The sequence below is a fragment of the Sesamum indicum genome, linkage group LG2 (genome assembly GCF_026168435.1).
Source record: "Sesamum indicum cultivar Baizhima isolate 11 linkage group LG2, ASM2616843v1, whole genome shotgun sequence".
NCBI classification, from domain to species: domain Eukaryota; kingdom Viridiplantae; phylum Streptophyta; class Magnoliopsida; order Lamiales; family Pedaliaceae; genus Sesamum; species Sesamum indicum.
In genome coordinates, this window is record NC_142658.1 from 4,417,665 (window position 1) to 4,437,611 (window position 19,947).

The window sequence follows — 19,947 nt, forward strand, 5'->3', positions numbered from 1 at the left end:
CAAATTATTTTCATAAATTTAAATTATTTTATCCAAATGCAGCCCTAAGGAATTAATTGTCACAAGAAGTAAACAATGAATTCTATTATTTTGTAAAAAGATTGTGTTGTTCCTAATGAAATTATTTTTCATAATATAATATTAATGTATTATAATTTTTAAATCGTAGAAATTTATTATATAAATAATATAAGTGTTGTTAATTTTGTCTGGTAGTGTTTGCGCTGAAATAGATTGATCCTAGCAGCCTAGTCCCTTCAATTCCAGCTGAATGACCCAAAACGCACCATGTCTCTGAAATTGGACACACACCACTTTCCTGACCTTTGATTGATTGCCATTTTTGTGGTCTTAATCCCATGGTTTCAATTTTGATTTTATGTCCTGAAATGGGAACATTAGGCTGCCAACATCTCTCATTCTCACAACTCTCATTATATGACTACAATATAGTAATATTTTTTTGAATTCAAGAATTAAAAAAACAATTAAACCAAATTAAGTTTAAAACTATATATAAATAAATACTAAGTGATTAAGTGTTGGATATTATTAATTGAATATATCAATCACAATTATTGATATAAAATATTTGTATTTAATAACAATCGACAACTATAATAATAATATATCGAGAATCAGCACTATATAATTATATCTAATCAACAACTACTATTAAAGTAAAATGACTTTTACTATTGAAGCAGAACAATATCCCTACATGTTGATGTGATTTCGAATCCATAACCTTAAAGTTATGGGGTCTCAATCTCGTCAATTTCATTAATATTGGATCAAATGTTTATTTATATTTTCTTTTAGCAAAGTTGGTCCAAAAATAAGGGGAATTATCGCCATCTCCAACCCATCTTCATAAAAGAAAGATAAGATTGACAACAAAATCCAAAAAAATTACGTCTCATGTAATAATTGACAAAAAAGAGAAGCAGCCCACTTGAAGGAACGAGGCCCAGCACTAAAGGGCCTCCTAAAAGGCCGCAACTCAATTGTGATGAATTAGTAATAAATCAACGGTGATAAATATAATTTTTATTAATATAAAAAAATTTCATAAATTTTGACTAAGCTACAAACTTATTTATTAAATAAAAATAAATTAAAAAATATTAAATATAAAATTTTAAATTATATAAGATTTACATATAATTTTATCAACCATCCGGGGTGAGGAGTGATTATCCCTAAATTTTAATGTAGCTCCCGCACTTACCTTCCACATGTACGACGCATCTAATCCAAAAGTACAATTTTAACTCTACACTTTTATTAAGACTTCAAATTTGTAAAGTAAAAAAACAAAAGAAATAGAATTTTTAAATGATTTCATTTAAAAAATGATATTTTTAATATTTTATAAAATATAACTTAAAATAAGAATTAAAAAAAATTAAATTATTTATAATATCCAACTATCCAAATGCTTAAAAAAACAACAAAAAGAACACAAATAATGATTCTACATGATAAACAATTTATTTTTTTGGACCCCTGCACGTAGGCCACTTTGAACCAATTGAGTCCATTTTGATCCGTATTTCTTTTCAATGAGCCCAAATTTGTGGACCTGGTCTAAATAAAGTTTTGGGTTTTAATGCATGAAGGCCTTAGTTTGTTAAGGGCCCGAATTTTAGAGGCCCAAACACACCTGTCAGATTTAGAAGTATGATTTAATTTATTATTTTATTATATTTAATCACTTTTTGACATTTTAACGCATTGAGCCATATAATTTAGGTTAAATTATATTGATGTCCGTTGATATTAGATTAAAATATACAAATATTTTTAATTTTTCTGTAAAATTATAGCTACATCCCAAGTTTACACAAACACTCCTCAGAAAATGTAACTGTAATTTTACAGAATATAGAGGGTGTTTGTGTCCTAACTTCCTTCTTAGGGCAGCGGAGGTTGCCATTGAGAGTATGTAGATCCTTAGCTCATTGAGGTACAATGAAATTTAATTTTATAATTTTACATTGTAAATAGTTGGAGGTGAATAAAATAAAATAATAAAATTATTATTCTACATCTACATTATCATTGTGATACCGTAGGTGATGATGATGTCTTAGTGGGTGCAGTAGCACGGTACTACTATACCACATCTTCATAGTCAAAACTGTGGACGACAAGAATTTTCTAGATTTCACCCTACCTACTCTTTAACACACGTAGGATATTTCATGAACCATCCTCCAAATTCCACACAATTATTTCATTTTTACTGTAAATTTACATTTCTATTGTATTTCATATTTTCTATAAATATACAAATTATTATTATTATTATGTGTATTAAAGAGTTTGAATGGTTTTGGCTCTAATTACCACCACAATATGACCATAGGTTATTTACATTTTGTCTGCCAACATAATTTTTATATCAAAAGTGATAATCGGACCCTTAATCATCGACAACTGGATTGAATTTCGTATGTATGATATTTATATATTAAAAATATGGTCAATTACATCGACAATCTCAATGTTATGTCTATTTGTATAAATATCTTCTGTTGTTTTTAAATTAAGAGTACAACCCTTAAGATATGTCAATTTGTTTAATTTCTTGTTTTTGATGAAGTGTGAAGGTAAATTATAATTATAACATCAGGATGAGTATTTATAATTTTTCAATCTAATTTTAATAATTGTCAATGTAATCTATCTTGAAAATATAATATAAGACGTGATAAGGGTTTGTAATAAACAATTCAGTCCGCATAAAAAAGTAGGTCGATTTTTCTACATTTCTCTACAAGAAATAGCCTAATCAGCTTGGAAAAGCAGTACCCACTTGCTCTTAATTAAATTAAAATCAACAATTAAACAGTCAAACCCATATAGTTATATACTTTTCTCTCTCTCTCTCTCTCTCTATATATATATATATATGACTATCTATAAAAGAATAAATAAATAAATAAAAGTCTAATCATATGCCTCCACATGCAACTAAATTTGCATGGCATCTTCAACGCATATGCCTAACAATAATTGGGCATTATCATGTTTTCAAATTTCTGAGGTTATGTGGAAAAAAGATTTAGCCAAATAAATATAGTTTATAAAATATTTTAAAGAGCTTGTAAATTCAGCTAAACACCCTCTAAATCAACGTAGCTTTTTCACGAAGATTTAATGATAAATATAAAAAATAAATAAATACTCAAGAAAAAAAATATTTTTCAGATTATTTTTAATAAGTTAAGGTTATATCGTAAATTTTAATATTAATGAACATATATATATAAAAATGATCATCATTTAATAATATCTATAATTAATCATTAATTATTAATACAAACAAACAACAATACTAAATTTAGCTTCACCGAATTAATTAATGATTACATTGAAAGTATTATTTTACTCTGTATGCAATTACTCAGTTTTTATGGTATACATTAATTACGTAATACATATAATAAATTCACTATCAATTAGTTAAATTGCTCGAAATTAAATTTTCTGGATGTCTAACTACTTAATAAAACTACGTATTTCTATCTTGAAATTTGGTACGCAGCGAAGAGGTTGCTGTCATTGATGACAGCTATAAATTTTCACCTAACAAACATTGACTTCACATCACATCCACAATTAAGATTTTGGGATTATTTTTCTTCAACTTATATATATATATATATATATAAAATGTGTGATTATTTAATTTACAGCAATCAATCGATCAATATAAAATAATAATATAAAATTTTAATTATGATCACTAATCTAATATATCATTAGTGTCCATGTTCAACTTCTCACTAATATGGTCCAGAGTCCACACCTTGAGTAATTAATCTACACAGTGTGCCAAAACAACGACAGTATGCGTGATTAATTACTAGTAATTTATTTACTTACGATCCTGTGCATGATTGTTAGGAAATCAGTGTCGTTATGTACTATATTATGCTAATTAATTATGAGTTTAATTCATACGTGATTAGCTTTGTCGTGTCGGTGATTAAGATACTAATACAAAATATTATTAGATCCACGGCGGATTAATTAAAATCAAAGGGATAGTTAGAGGGCAGAGAGTGAGATCAACAAAGATCAACTTCACCAAGTATTGCTCCACCACCAGGTAAGCTTGAGGCCTGCACACTCTACAAAAACTGTTATACTTATCGTGGTTAAAAATAAAATAATCGTAATAAATAGTTATTGATCACGATCATGCAATGGTTGTTGGCTGTGGTATCTGCCAGAATAGCTAAAACATTTGCCACGTCATATATAATAAATTTTTCTTGATGAAAAATCTATATTTTTGAATCGATTTTATTTAGTCGTGGTCAAATAAAAATTATTTACCACGATTTTTAATCCATAACTATTTTAATTGTAGTCAATAGTAATTTCTTTTAGTGATAATCAAAAAGTTGTGGGTTCGAATTTTTCGAATGTGGGTATATAGTCTACTTTTAAAATAATTTCTTTTATTTTTTTTTTGTTTTCTTTGAGCTTATTCATTGTTTGCAAGTATCGATGTATTGATTTTGATTTTGAATTTAAATGTATTGAAAATTTCAGGTTCTCGTAGATGTGTGTTGCAATAGCTCAATGGTGCATAGAACTATTATGTAATTTAATCTATCTATTTAATTAAAAATGAAGATAAAATAATCTCTAATTTCTAGGTTACTTGTTTCTATACGTAAAGTTTTTTTAGAAATTAAAGAATAATAATATACCATTACATTAATGATAATTTAATATTTTTATTTAATAATGGACAACCATAAAAAATAAAAAAAAAAAGAGTGGAAATGAAGTTTATGTACACTTATATGTAGATACGTACGTATCTTGCTCATGTCGTTTTCGGTGTACTAATTATGGCAAAAACAAGAATCCTAAGCAAAAGATAGGAGAAAATAAGACAGATCCGTATATCAGTAACTGCAGAGGAACGAGAAGTTGACTCTGGACAAATCGATTTTCTTTCCTTTACTTAATTTCAGCACCAATTAACTATTCAACGGTAGGTGTTGATATTATTACTTAAAAAATTCAATTATAATAATAGGTATTGATATTATTAATCAGAGTATGATTGTTAAATTAATAACTAGTCACGTAACAAAAATAATATAATTATAATATAATTGATTTTTATTTAGTTAAATCCAACTAAAATAAAAAATTTTGATCTAAGGGTGCCTGTGAGAGAGCATCAATCAGTCATGTCCGTATCAAGGATAACATGCTCTTGTAGATGAAAATTTAATATTTTGATCTTTACTTATAAAATGTCTAGGTTCATCCCCCCGTTATTAATTAGCATCATGTCTAAATTAGATTTCTTAATTTAATTGTTAAATGGGATAATTACACTTTTGTTTTCTGAAATTTAGTGTCATTATGTTTAAATTTTTTATTGTTTAAAAAAAATTATATGATAGTAGCTTCGATGTTTGATTCTGTTTAATAAATAAATTCATTCGTTAGTTAAAATTTACTGAATTTGATGATGATATTAACAAAAAAATGGATTAAAATTCATATTTACCTCTAATTGACTTATTGATGATTTATTTCAGGTTAAATAAATATTTTGATGACCAAATTACCATTATATATTTTCACACGTTAATGCATGTAAGGAGATATATGTTTTACCCTTAATTATAAAGATAATTTAGTCACAGTAGATTTGTTTGACCTACAATAATCAGTCGATTTTCATTCAATTTCTTTTGTTAATATCAACAAATTTAGTAAATTTTGACTAATGAAGGGACCTATTTATTAAATAGACGCAAACTTCCAAGGCACTAAACATAATTTTTCAAACCGCAACGGATCTAAGCGTAATTTACACCCAACACTACAAAAATGCAATATTTAACCAATGGCTAAAGACAAAATAACCGTAGCAAATAGTCATTGACCATAACCATACAACAATTGTTGACTGTGGTATTTGCATTTGCGAGGGTGGCCGAAACATTTGCCATGTTTAAATGATTAGTTCCTGAATTGGTGAATATTATGGTTCATCAATCCTTTTCTTTCTTTTTCACCTTTGAATTTTAATGAATCATCGAAACAAATTTCTGCCTAACTTTCCTTTCCTGTACTCATTTTTCTGATTTTAATATTCAGCAAAAAAACACTTTACACTGCATTTCTACATACAGTTTATTACATTAAAAAAATGATAATTAATTAGTATAAATTTATAAGCAACGTACAGACCAACAACTACTGTCAAAATACACACAAATCAATTGTGTACTTAGCAAATCATATCGCTTGACATGAGAAGAAATATAATATGTAATTATAATTAAAAAAAATAATTGCAAGAATATTGACGTTGGTGGTACGTAGCTAAAACAATTACCATCTCTAAGAGCCACAACGAATATTATTTCCCAAATAAAGTAAATTTTTACATCGATTTTATTTAATTATAATTAATAATGATCATTTAATTTATAGCAATTAAACGTTGGGAATACTATATTTTAAATTTAATAATATAAGTAAGCATTGGACTTATTTAAAACTATATATCTAGATGAAATTACACAAAATGTACGTATAAAGAATTAACTTAAAAATTTATTTGGAATAGATTAAATGTAGTAAAAAAAGACCAAATTACTATGCTTAATTATTGTTGTAATTATTAGAAAGAACATCGCAATCAGGGATAGTTAGATATTAGAGTAAAGAATCTGGAGAAAATAAAATTTCAAAAGATCCGTCGGCAGTGCCGCTTTATTTTACTTGTGCAAGAGTTAATTAATTATATATATTTGTTTATTATGGAATTACTGGTTTTGTCAAACTGAAGAGGCAGTTTCCTACATTTGGTGTTTCTTGAGATAGTGGACATGTCTAATGTTGTTTCAGACTTGTCTTAATTACACCTACCTATATTTATATATTTCTACAAAAAAAAAAATAAAAAAAAATAAATTAAAGTTGGAATATTTGATCCCCCTTTTTGAATGACTTTACGTTATTTTCATATCTCCACATTTAATTATATATTTCCATAGCAAATTGCATGATTAGTTCTCTCTTTTTCCCTTAATCAGTACAATTATCAGACAACATGATTAGTAAATAGCCTTCTCGAACATTGCTAACTCTTTTCTTTTTTTATTTTAAAAAAAATAATTTAGATAAAAAATTCTCTACTTTTGATGACGGAATAGACAGTTGGTTCCATTTAGCAATGTTTTGACATAAATGAATAGGTTTCTTGTCTACAAGACACAGTTTAGTTAAGTGGTTTGTATTGATTATTTATTAATTCATTCATAGTACTAATTAGAAAGATTAATGGATTTTTATTATATTTCTTTTACAATTAATATTTTCCATATAAAATTGCTTATGTAACTCATGTATACAAAATCCAAAACCTCTCACGGTACATAAATACGACATTTTATTATGGTCAATTACTATAGTTAAAAATAAAAAAATTTTGTGTCGAAACGTAATTAACAGCGACTGCACCTTTCGCTATTAGCCATTTTTTCTACGAGGGAGACCAAAATATTAGTTACAGCTAAAAAACTATAACAAATGTGTTTGCCATAAGGTGAAATCATGACAATTGTCGATTTATTATTGTTAAAATTTAAATTTTTACATATATTTTATTTTACGGTCCCATAATGATTTCTAGTGAACAAATTAATATTCCATTCTTTTCTAGTGTCGCATCTTAATGTGGAATCGCTCAATTATATTCGGACACATACACACACATATGTGTGTGTGTGTGAAACGTTTTGTCGAAATTTGACATAAAATGAGACTGCAATTACGTAAACATGGTCACATTTTCGTAGTAAAAAGATTTAGCAACCCATACTTTTTGCCTAGTCTTCCCTCTAGAAAAATGGAGGAATCTTCATCAATTATTGTATGACAATAGTACTGAAGATCTGTATATATACATATATATATATATGTATGTATATGTTTTACTTTTCAAAGGGGGAAAAAAAAAAGTATCCACTGTGATTGTTATTTAATGTTGCTGTCTCATATATTATCTCCCCAAATGACAAGTTTGATTTGGTCTTCACCTAATCTGAGGTATCTCTAAATACATAATTCTGATGAGTTCAATGATCCTAATTTAAATCGAAATGCCACGTGAAAATGTGATGTACGAAACCTTAATTGCATTCAAGATTCAATTAAACCAAGCATGCATGCACGTTTAGGTTTATAATTAGCCGCCCACTACTGGAACTGACACCCACGTACTATATATTAATATTTATAATTTATATTTCTTGCTTATCAATTTCCCAATAAAATGATTCTTGATAATTGGATAGTAATTCAAGTTTATGAATGTTTGTTTTTAATTTAGAAATTTGGTTTTTGAACTTTATATTACTTAAATAAATTGGTATATATATCATTTTCCGGTTGGTGGATTTTGTGGCCCAACACTGTTGTTGAACGATCATTCTATTTAAAAATTTAAGATGTGAGACGGGAATAATTTATTATTTTTAATATCTTAATATCCCCTTAAGTACAAACTCTGCATGTGAAAACTTTATTTTTATAAATGTGTGGCAATAAAATTCCATCTCAACATCTCTTGTTAGGCTTGACTCTAATAATAACTTATTTAATAGTTTAAATTATTAGAGGAGAGAAATTATTTAATATTTAATATCTTAATAAATAGTTATTCTAAATATTTCTTGCTCAAATAATATAAGTTTGATTGTGATCTCACAACTATGGGTATTTTTTCAAATTTCATAAATGTCTATTTTCTTGTTTTTTTTTATTTACTCTGGATGCATTTTCTGATTTGAAATTATTAATATATTATCAACTTGCAAAATTCAAATATATAATTACTATAAAAAATAAAATATTTAAATATGGTTAATAATAAATAATTATAGTAAATAGTCATTGACCACGACCATGCAAAATTTTTTTGCTGTGGTTTTTGTAAGGGTGACTAAAATATATGCTATGGCTAAAGCCATGACAAATATTTCTACCATGACTTTTAGCTATGGCAAATAATTTTTTTATGGTGGAAAAATTAATTTTTTTGCATCAATTTTATTTAATTATGGTTAATAATAAGTATTTACCATAAATTTTTGCCATTATTAATAATTATCGAGAAAAAAACGCGTACTAGCCAAAGTTGTATGTCCTGCAATAAAGAAAAAGGAGACAAATGGTATATATATAAAAAGAAAAAAGCATTTCCACTTTCACTTTTTCCAATAATGCACTATAAATTAGTGTCCCTAAGGAAACTAATTAAAACCATCGAAATCTAAATTAAAATTCTATAATTTCGGAAAACTTACAAACGAAAAAGATCTGACGATAATGGTACCCTTTTTATGTAGAGTAAGAATTCTATTTCATTTCCCACTTCCTCTGTTAATTTCTTCACTCCAAATCTGGCATAACAATTTATTACATTAAAACTAGGTAGCAAATTGATGAATCTGCACTTTCCCTTTCCGTGTTGCATTAATCTTAATCATTTTAAGTGATCGCAAGCAACTTATAAGAGATAGTTCACCTAAACTACGTACCATTGCAAGAAATAAGACATTTCATTATGGTTAAAAATAAGTAGTCGGAGTTAATAATCACGCAATATTTGTTAGCTGTAATTTTTGCGAGTGCAACTAAAAGATTTGCTATGGTTAATAAGAACCATGCACGGTAAATATTTTTGTCATGACTCTAATATTTTTTTTCATTTATTATAACTTTTAGCTCATAGCTATCAAAATGTAGACAACAGTAAAGTTTTTTCTAGTGTATGAAGAGCAATTTATTGTAGAGCCAAATAAGACATAATTTAATTGACGAGGTTGAGATTTCATGTCAAGGTTATATGTCCGAATTTTACCAATATATGGATGTCTATAGATGTTTGATGTGAATTGAAAATTTATGATGTAAATTGTTAAAAAAAAAGGGGTTAATTTGAAGAGGATATAATTAATTAAAAATGTATAAGGGATATTAATTTGAGGATTCCTCCTTCGTCCACGGAACAAACCTCTGCAAATATGAAAGGAAGGAGAGACAGGCAGGCTGGTCCCCTCACAAGAAATTATGTAAGAATCGGGCAGCTTTTCCACACACGTTTTCAAAGCTATTTTTTTTTTTTTACTATTGACTGAGAGAAAAATAATAATATGTATATCGAAAAGAGACAAGGACCAGAAATAGGAATATTTTCCCTCTTTGAAATTATTGCAGCATGATCATATATATTTATATGAGTAATTAAATAAACAAATACATACCCTCTTCAAAACTAATATGTAATTAAATAAACAAATACATACCAACAACTGATCATGAAGTACGTACTATTCCAGACTCAAAAGTCAATGAATTGTTCCAAGGATGTAATGACAGCCAATCAATTAGGGCTAACTAAATACTTAATTATGATTTCACCGTGATTAAAATAATTAAATTAATTATATAGTGATGATGATAATGGTAAAACCTAAGCTATAAAAGGGGGAAGAGAAGCTGCTTAAGAACACAACAAAACCCAAACATGGGAACAAACATGGCTACTCTCATTGCCACTTTGATGGTGGCAATTGTGGCACTTTGCTTTCCTATGATCACCACTGCAAATTACTACTACTCTTCTCCACCGCCACCCAAGAAGTACTATCCGTCGCCTTCTCCGCCCCCGCCTTACCACTACAAATCACCACCACCTCCGCCACCAGTTTACAAATACAAGTCTCCACCTCCTCCACCCAAGAAACCCTATGTGTATAAGTCTCCGCCACCGCCGCCGCCGGTGCACAAGTCTCCTCCTCCACCACCTCCTAAGAAGCCCTATGTGTACAAGTCTCCACCACCACCTCCTAAGAAGCCCTATGTGTACAAGTCTCCACCACCACCTCCTAAGAAGCCCTATGTGTACAAGTCCCCACCTCCACCACCCCCAGTTTACAAATACAAGTCTCCACCTCCTCCCAAGAAGCCATATGTCTACAAGTCACCTCCACCACCACCCCCAGTTTACAAGTACAAATCTCCACCGCCACCACCACCGGTTCATAAGTCTCCTCCTCCACCTCCTCCCAAGAAGCCATATGTCTACAAATCACCACCACCACCACCACCACCAACCCCGGTTTACAAATACAAGTCTCCACCTCCTCCACCCAAGAAACCATATGTCTACAAGTCACCTCCACCACCACCACCAGTCTATAAGTACAAGTCCCCACCCCCACCACCGCCGGTCCACAAGTCTCCTCCACCACCAACCCCAGTCTACAAGTACAAGTCTCCACCACCACCACCACCGGTTCACAAGTCTCCTCCACCACCTCCTCCCAAGAAGCCATACGTCTACAAATCACCCCCACCACCACCAACCCCAGTCTACAAGTACAAGTCTCCACCACCACCACCTCCAGTCCACAAGTCCCCTCCTCCACCTCCTCCCAAGAAGCCATACGTGTACAAATCACCTCCACCACCACCCCCAGTTTACAAATACAAGTCTCCACCACCTCCTCCACCGGTCCACAAATCCCCACCGCCTCATCATTACTACTACAGTTCTCCACCTCCTCCTCACCACTACTGAGAAACGGAAAGAACTCAGACTTGCAAAGTGTAAGCTTCATGCATGTGCAAGAATAACAATTCTGTCATTGTTTTTATCAAGATATATAATTTCGAAATGCATTTACCTACAGTTATATAATTCTTCATTTGACTGCGCGCAAGTATATAGATCAAAGATCAAAGTTTGGGAAGTTGAGATCAAAATAGTCTTACTGATCACGTTTCTGCATGAAGATAGGATTATTTAAGCAGTTAATTACTTACTATAATTATTATATAGATGTGTTGTGTAATGACAGCAAGTCAATGGTATTGATTATGCAGGAAATTAAGAAGAATGTCCGAAATAAAAAGTTGATGGGGATCATGAAAACGACAAGGTTTGGATGAGAGAGAGTGAAAGCGATGGATCCATGCAGGAAGAGAGAATATTGTAAAATAAGCCGTAATGCAGACAATGTTCTCCATCATTTGCTTCATGTAAAAGTAGTTTGTAGTGCGTGTGCTGTTTGTCTTTCTTTCTTTATGTTTATCAATTATAATTATTACTGTATGAATATCATGTCTTGGCAGAATCCACTCCAGGTTTTATGTTTATTTTCTCTTCAAATATCCAATAAAATTTTCCAATATTTTTTCTCCATCATTTCAGTTCCTCCTATTTTTGCTTTTCTCCATTTATTACATTAATATAATTACTCAGATAGAGTACAATTAAACCTGGTTAATTAATATATATATGGCGAGTACATTGATTAATGTATAATTTAAAAAAATATATGTCAAATATATCACACTTGTTATATAATTGATTAGTATGATTCAGACATATTTGAATAGAATTTTTCCTAAATATATGGTATTATTAAATATAACTAAATTTGATGTATATTACTTAATATCTTTTACGTAGTACAGTTTGTTTTGTGCGGTAGCTGTCTTGATTTGATTAAAGCTGGTGCAGGCTCTTTATTCTGGCTTCATGGCTTCTGGATAAACACATAAATTACCCTCCTCCAATTTATTCTTTTCACAAATTTGTCCCTCTGCTTTTTGTTTTTTCTTCAGCTTTTCCCCCTCCATATAATTTCACCCCCTGCAAAAACTTATTATTTAGTTTAATTGCTTCAACAAAGCATATATATATATATATATCCACACACACTCCACTTTTAGGCTTTTATTTACCTCTATTACATATATATTCATACTAAAAAATTCATAATTCATAACCATTCACAACCAAAAAATTGATTAATAGCAACGAAAAAAATTAGCGTCGAGCTCATAGGCATGTAAAATTTTCATTGTTAATGAATATAAGATATTTAATTACTAATATATTTATCAATAGAAATATACATTTTAACAAATTTAGTAATGAATTATATTAAAATATATACGAGTTAATTGGTCATTTGCTTAATGCTGATTTCAATATTAAATTTTTTCGTAACTGTTGAATCATTTTTTTTATAGTGATATATACATATGTACATATATATATATATAGTCTCATCTCACAAAAAAAAACAATTATAAATTGATAAAGCATGATCACACGTAGCAATTTTTCTTAAAAAAAAGATAATCACAATATATATATATATATATTATTATGACTAAACAAAAATATTCGTAAATTTATATACACTACATACTGCAGAAATTAAGTAACACTATTATTGGGTATCAGACGGCGGATTAAGCTCCCGACGTGTTGAAATAATGAAATATCAATTGGGTAAATAATAGTCAGTTCGGAGTGATTTATACGTACCATGTAATTAACCAGATAATAATGTTATATAATATGTGAATTTTTATGTCGTGAAATAATTAATTTCCTCAATTCCATTTATGTCCTATCCACAGCCCTTCTAAAACAAGTATCAAATTTGAGAAATGGGAAAAAATATTTACTGAAAATGATGTGAGGTAAAGAAGATTGAGACATGATCTGATTGACGGGTCCAGCCCGGAAATTACTATGTATAGAGGATCTCAGATCTCAATCATGGAATAAAAAGGACTTCCAACCCCAAAATTACTTGCATTATTGTGTTATTGGATGGATGCCTCAAAATCTTTTTTTTTTTTTTTCGTAAAAGTGTATTAGAGTTGTTCACCTACTCACATTTAAAAAAATATAGAGATTTTTTTATTTTTCGAAAGAAACTATCAATCATTTCTTATAAGATATATATTTAAATAATTAAATATAATCAATGATCTAATAATCAACAAAAATAATATTATATATATACCGTTAAGACTTATATACAAGTAGGTCTCGAATAATACACATCTTTAATCATCTAATGATTATAACAATAACTTTTTTTTATCATTAAACAGAAAATGAGATTGATCGGCTGAAAATATATTTAAAGATCAAATCTGGTTAGATCGAATAAATAGATATTAATATTAATTATATAATAAATTTAAATTTAATCAAATTCGAAGTAAATTAAAATTTTACGTATATGGGTCATGTTTACAACAAAAACATTTCTTTGTTTATCACCGGCAAGTTTAAGCTTACTCAGAGGATAGAAACAGAAGAAACTATTATTATAAATTACATAGGTGGAAATGTAAATTACGTGACCGGAACTTGTGCAAAAGACAATAATGTCTGAGGAGGTTAGGTATTGGGAGTTGACTTCAAAGTCACCGGCGGTACGATCCATTCTTGGAATTGTCCTCTTTAATTTTAATTAATATTACCTTGTCCTAGACCTGGCTGCTACTCAGTCGATCAATTTATACTTTTATGCTCATCCGTTACAGCTTTTGTAAACATTTAAAAATATATAATTATTCATGTTTTCTAATTTATGATTTAACAAATTAAATAAAGTTATTTCATGATAATTTCGAAAATGGAGTTATTCTTTGTTGAATATCTTTTGTTCGATGTAAAAATTGTGTTAGTGAATAACTTATAAATATATAATTAACAACCTATGGTTTTGAGGTGCGCCCGAATTTGTGATGGTTGTTGGAGTCGGATGTAAACAGAAAAAAAAAAAAAAAAATTGAACCATGGAGTACTATGATTCATTAAGATCAAAATTATAGGAAAAAATAATTTGTTTTTAGTTAACGCTATATGATGGGAATAGTCGTGGCTTATCACGATTTGTGCATGTTTTCAGTTACCTACCTATAGAAGTGATGATCCATGATGATTTATTCTAGTGATTAAGACAGAGATCCTATAAATAAGTTTGAAATTATGGTTTTGAGTCTCACTGGATGTATGTGTATTAGTTTGTCGTATTTTATGTGAGTTATTATAATTTATTCATTATTTTTAGTTATACTAATGTACTCATTGAATAAGCGTGTTCAATTTATCGAGATGTCGATGTAATCATGTAATATCATTTTTAAAAATAAAATACCTACACATGCAAGTGATGTACGTGGATGCTCTATTGATCTCAATTCTCAAACAACAAGTTCAAAAATTTCAATGTCAATGTTGACAATGTTGTCATTTGATTTGGATGATCCAGTGGTTGTATGTTGAAAAAGGCAGTCGAATCTTCTCTCCCGGTTTGTTAAGTCATTTCGACCATGCACACTTAATCAATACAACATTTTTACTTGTTCAAATGTTAGAAAACTCCTAGGTAATTTTTCATAAGTAAATTAATAGGGTAAAATATAAATCTATATTAAGGGCCAGAGAGAAATGTCATAACCTATCATTGCAGGCAAAAATGGGCAATAAAGAGAAGGGCTTAAAGCTCTCACTAATTACCACTCTTTTGGTGGTATTAGTGTCACTAATTAGCTTCCCATCTCAAGCCACCGCCAACTATGAATACTCTTCTCCACCACCGCCCAAGAAGTACTCCCCGCCACCACCCCCGCCCAAAAAACCCTACGTCTACAAATCGCCTACTCCTCCACCACCTCCGAAGAAACCCTACGTTTACAAATCACCACCACCTCCTCCCAAAAAACCCTACGTGTACAAGTCACCACCTCCGCCACCACCACCTCCAAAGAAACCTTACGAGTACAAGTCACCACCACCACCTCCGAAGAAACCATACGAGTACAAATCACCACCACCTCCGAAGAAACCCTACGTGCACAAGTCACCTCCTCCACCACCACCACCACCTCCAGAAAAGCCCTACATCTACAAGTCACCACCACCGCCACCTCCCAAGAAACCTTACATCTACAAGTCACCTCCTCCACCACCACCGCCGGTTTACAAATACAAATCTCCTCCTCCTCCTCACTACTGATGAGAAGATACGGTAGTCTTGCAATTTAAGTCAATAAGATTTAGTTTATCTTGCATGCATGCCCAAGAATCTAGTTTTAAAAACACTAGATAAAATAATGCTAATATAGCAATTATATATATTCTTTGCAAAATAGTAAAAATTGTCGCTAATCTACTTCAGCAATGAATTTCGTAAAAATTTTACTTGCTAATTAGCTCGATATTGGATTTAGCATCAAATTTTTTTCTAGTTATTGGGCTATTTTTTTGTTGTGTAACTCTCTATTTCGACTATTAGTATGATATTATTGAAAATTAATAAAAGAAATTGTCTCAAATTTCTGATGCTTGGTGCAAATATATATATGCTTGCAGGAAACTGGAGATTGTATGCATATGGAAGCACCCCGATGACGATTCTGAGGGCTTGGAAGTGATCTGAAGATACATATACATATTTATATGTAGTAATAAGAGAGAGTGATACAATTATTAATTAATAAGCGGGCAATCCATGTAAACCCTACTTGCATTATTTATGTTATCTGTTTATGCAATTAATTTAGTTTTTATGGAATTGAAGCTAGTGCTCAAAAAATAATCGAATTATTTGATATTCCATTGAAATCAATTGATAAAAAATTCGTTTGAATTCGATTTGTTAAATTTAACAAATCAAATTTGAACAAAACATTTTGTTCGGTAAGCTTTTGAGCTCGGCTCGAGCTTGATTTGATTAGTGTAAAATTAGTACAATATACTTAAAAATATCTAATTACTTGAGTTTGATCCAATTAAAGTTCGTTTGAGCTCGACTAGAATAGTAATCAAACCAAATTCAAACACAATTTTTTGAAGCTCGATAATAATCCAAACAAGCTTAAACAATAATGTGTCATGCTCGACTCCAGTCATTTACATGTTGGAAATAAGCTTTAAAATTTTCAGCATTGTCAAATTATTTCCAACATTTTATTTGATCTTAATGTGCCAGTTTAATTTGATATTTATTTGAGGTTTATGGCCCCATTATTATATATGATGATTTAATTGTGAATTTATAAGATTTAATAAATATTTGACCGTTACATTTTATATATTTATGTGACCTATTTATAATTGAATTTATTATAATATTATGAGTTTTAATTAGCCACTTAATATTTTATAATGGTCAAATTCTTACAACTATTTAAAGGACCATTAGCTTTTTTCATTGGGCACATTGAGAGTGATATAGATTTTATATGGTTTATGAATTGAGAAATATTTTATACTCCCACAAATATTTGTAGAGTTTTGCAATGTGACTGTGGACTGGTTCCTAGTCTTCTCGTGGTCGTGCACATGGGATGAGACACTGCTGAGAGCTAATGGGGTTTTATCCTGGAGTCATGGTCAGTCGTTAAAACCTGCACGTAGGGAGGCAATTATGGCTTTAGGTCAGCGACAAGTGTCGTTACTCTCCATCGTTGCAGCTTTTCTAATTTCTAAATTTATTTCATTTATTTCCGTACTATATGTAATTGTCATAATATGCATAATGATATTTTATGTTTTAATGTTCTTTTGAGATATGATTATAAACACAAATCACATCATTTTCCACAATCCCTAATTGAAGCTGCCATACATGTTTATTCTTTCTTTATGTCCGTGTCTCAACGAACTAGCTAATTTGTTTATATAATTACCTTAAATACATTTGGATTGATCGATTTGAAATTCATAATTTTTAATAATAAATCCTTTGAATTTATTTGGGTTATTTTAAATTCAACGATTTAAAAACATTCAACTCATTTAAAATATATTTTTCCTAAAATTAAAAAAAGTTCTATAACTTTTAGATATTTTGCAATTCCATTTGGTGCCTACTTTTATAAAAATTATCGAAATAACTCATATGTGCCTCAAAAAAACCGAAAACAAGTGACCAATTTGCGGGATAAAAAATACATTTAACCTACGTGTATTTATCTATTTTGATAATACTAAATCAGTTAATATTATAGATTAATATTGGTAGTTTTCAAAGGTTAATTAATGATGGCATTTCATATAATATATATATAGACTTAAACTTGAGCTAATTAAATGCAGATATATACACCCCTCTAAATTAAATTACCCATATATAGAATGGAGATCTGGCACTTGCTTAAGTAATAATTATCTGTTATATTAAGATATCAAATACTGATCATATAAACATATATTTTAATTATTTAACCCCAAATCAAAACAAATAATTATGTTTAGATTAAAAAATAAGGAATTATAAACAAAAATATACTATTACCCTCCATCACTGGACTGAAATTTATTTCACAATACCAAATTGAAGTTACCCATTTAATAAACTTGATCACCCACAAAACATAAATAAGTGAATTATCTATACACACACATATGTTTGTTGTGATTGTGTTGTGTGTGTGTGTGTCTCTCTCTCTCTCTCTCTCTCTCTATATATATATATATATATATAAATGTCTACATGTGTGTCAGCTTGATTTGAGTTGTATTAGTAGTCACAACTGAAATTTACAAGTTGTCAGTAATAATGGGGAAAAATATATTTTTTTTTGTCCTATCATGGTGCCATTTTGATCTACTCTGATTTTAATTTTGTAATTGTGGATTAAAAATTTAAATAAAGTAGTACATTCAGTTCAATTCATATTGAAAAATGCCATTTCATATGTTTATTTGCAGGTAACAATCCATTTTCCCAGTGAAATTGGTATTTTCTGATAATCTATATAAACCAACAATAAATAATTTCGATTCACCAGTATTCATAATTTTTATGAATTTAATCGCAGCAAGAACTAACTTTAAATTGTAATTGTTGAGTATGAATGATATTGTACAAAATATAATTTATCATTATTCATATATATTCAGAGCCCATGACAATTTAGAAAAAATAAAAATTGACACCAAGACTCATAATCAACATATACATTGTTATTATAAATGTGTCACTCATAATAAATAGTATAATTTATTTACAATATATAATTTTTCATTTTCGACTTAAAATCTTGTTCTATATTAGTATGTATAGTATAGAACACGTGATATGCATAATTATATATATATGTATTTTTTTTAAAAAATGATTTTTCTGTTAGTGACATAAGGCCACGAAACAAGAGTGAAAATATGACCGGATCTCCGTGGCATTTTGTGATTCAATACTGTGAATGATTGGCAATCAAATAACATAATAAAAAGTCTATTCCAACTTTTTCCAGTCAAACATACAATTAAACAACTTGTCAAAAATCAAAAAAGTATTTTTTAATAATATCTAAGAAAAAATACAATTTTAGTCATATAACTTAGGAGGGGTGGCATTTTTATATAAATTGATTTTTATAATTTTAAAATTTTGTCAATTTTAATTTTTTTTCGATCAATTTGACTAGAAAATTAAATGTGAGTTGCAGTTGACCAATTAAATTATAATTTTGATCATGTAACTTAGAATATATTTGCATTTTTGGTCCTGCACATAAAATAACTAAAATTATCAAAACTTTTAAGTTGCAGCCTACAGGTTTAAATTGCAAAAAATCAAGCTGTGCAGGCTCGGAAAAGAAAAATCGTTTTTTTAACAATCAGGACACATCAAACGTGAAAATACACAATCCCCCACATTTTGTTACCAAAACACCTTTATAAAAAAAATGCAGCCAACGCACCATCCACACATTTTCTTTCTGTTTTTTCACAATGATACAGCTATGAAATCTGTGAACAAAACCCACCTACTCAATTACTTGCAAAACATGTATCATATCATTTTTTCTTTTTTCTTTCCCTAAAAAAAAAAACCCTTAATTTTGTAATCCATACGTACAACGATAGGTTTTCTACAATGTTCCAACCATCAAATGTACGTAGCTGCACCTGCACCCTACAATTACTATTATTGCTTGTAATGAATTTCTGCTCACTAATTAATGCATTTGATTTTCTTGTACATCAAAGGACCAATTCTTTTTCACCTTATCATTTAATTTTCTGTGTGAAATATAGAAAATATGGTCCACAAAAAT

The 19,947-nt window shown here is 29.4% G+C and overlaps 2 protein-coding genes across 2 annotated transcripts; both read left to right on the top strand.

Annotated features, from left to right (window-relative positions):
- The first annotated feature begins 10,551 nt into the window (after positions 1–10,551).
- On the top strand, positions 10,552–12,268 carry LOC105155429 (uncharacterized). The gene is made up of 2 exons (XM_088877748.1): positions 10,552–11,670; positions 11,947–12,268. Exon 1 carries the CDS (start codon positions 10,586–10,588, stop codon positions 11,639–11,641), a length of 1,056 nt encoding a protein of 351 aa, XP_088733874.1. The 5' UTR covers positions 10,552–10,585; the 3' UTR covers positions 11,642–11,670; positions 11,947–12,268.
- A 3,054-nt stretch (positions 12,269–15,322) lies between these two features.
- Positions 15,323–16,454, top strand: LOC105179491 (uncharacterized). The gene is made up of 2 exons (XM_020691759.2): positions 15,323–15,908; positions 16,253–16,454. Exon 1 carries the CDS (start codon positions 15,357–15,359, stop codon positions 15,894–15,896), a length of 540 nt encoding a protein of 179 aa, XP_020547418.1. The 5' UTR covers positions 15,323–15,356; the 3' UTR covers positions 15,897–15,908; positions 16,253–16,454.
- Positions 16,455–19,947: the final 3,493 nt, after the last annotated feature.

Bases quoted from the DNA above. Each gene is read 5' to 3' on its own strand.
- LOC105155429 (XM_088877748.1), top strand. From the start codon at position 10,586: ATGGGAACAAACATGGCTACTCTCATTGCCACTTTGATGGTGGCAATT.
- LOC105179491 (XM_020691759.2), top strand. From the start codon at position 15,357: ATGGGCAATAAAGAGAAGGGCTTAAAGCTCTCACTAATTACCACTCTT.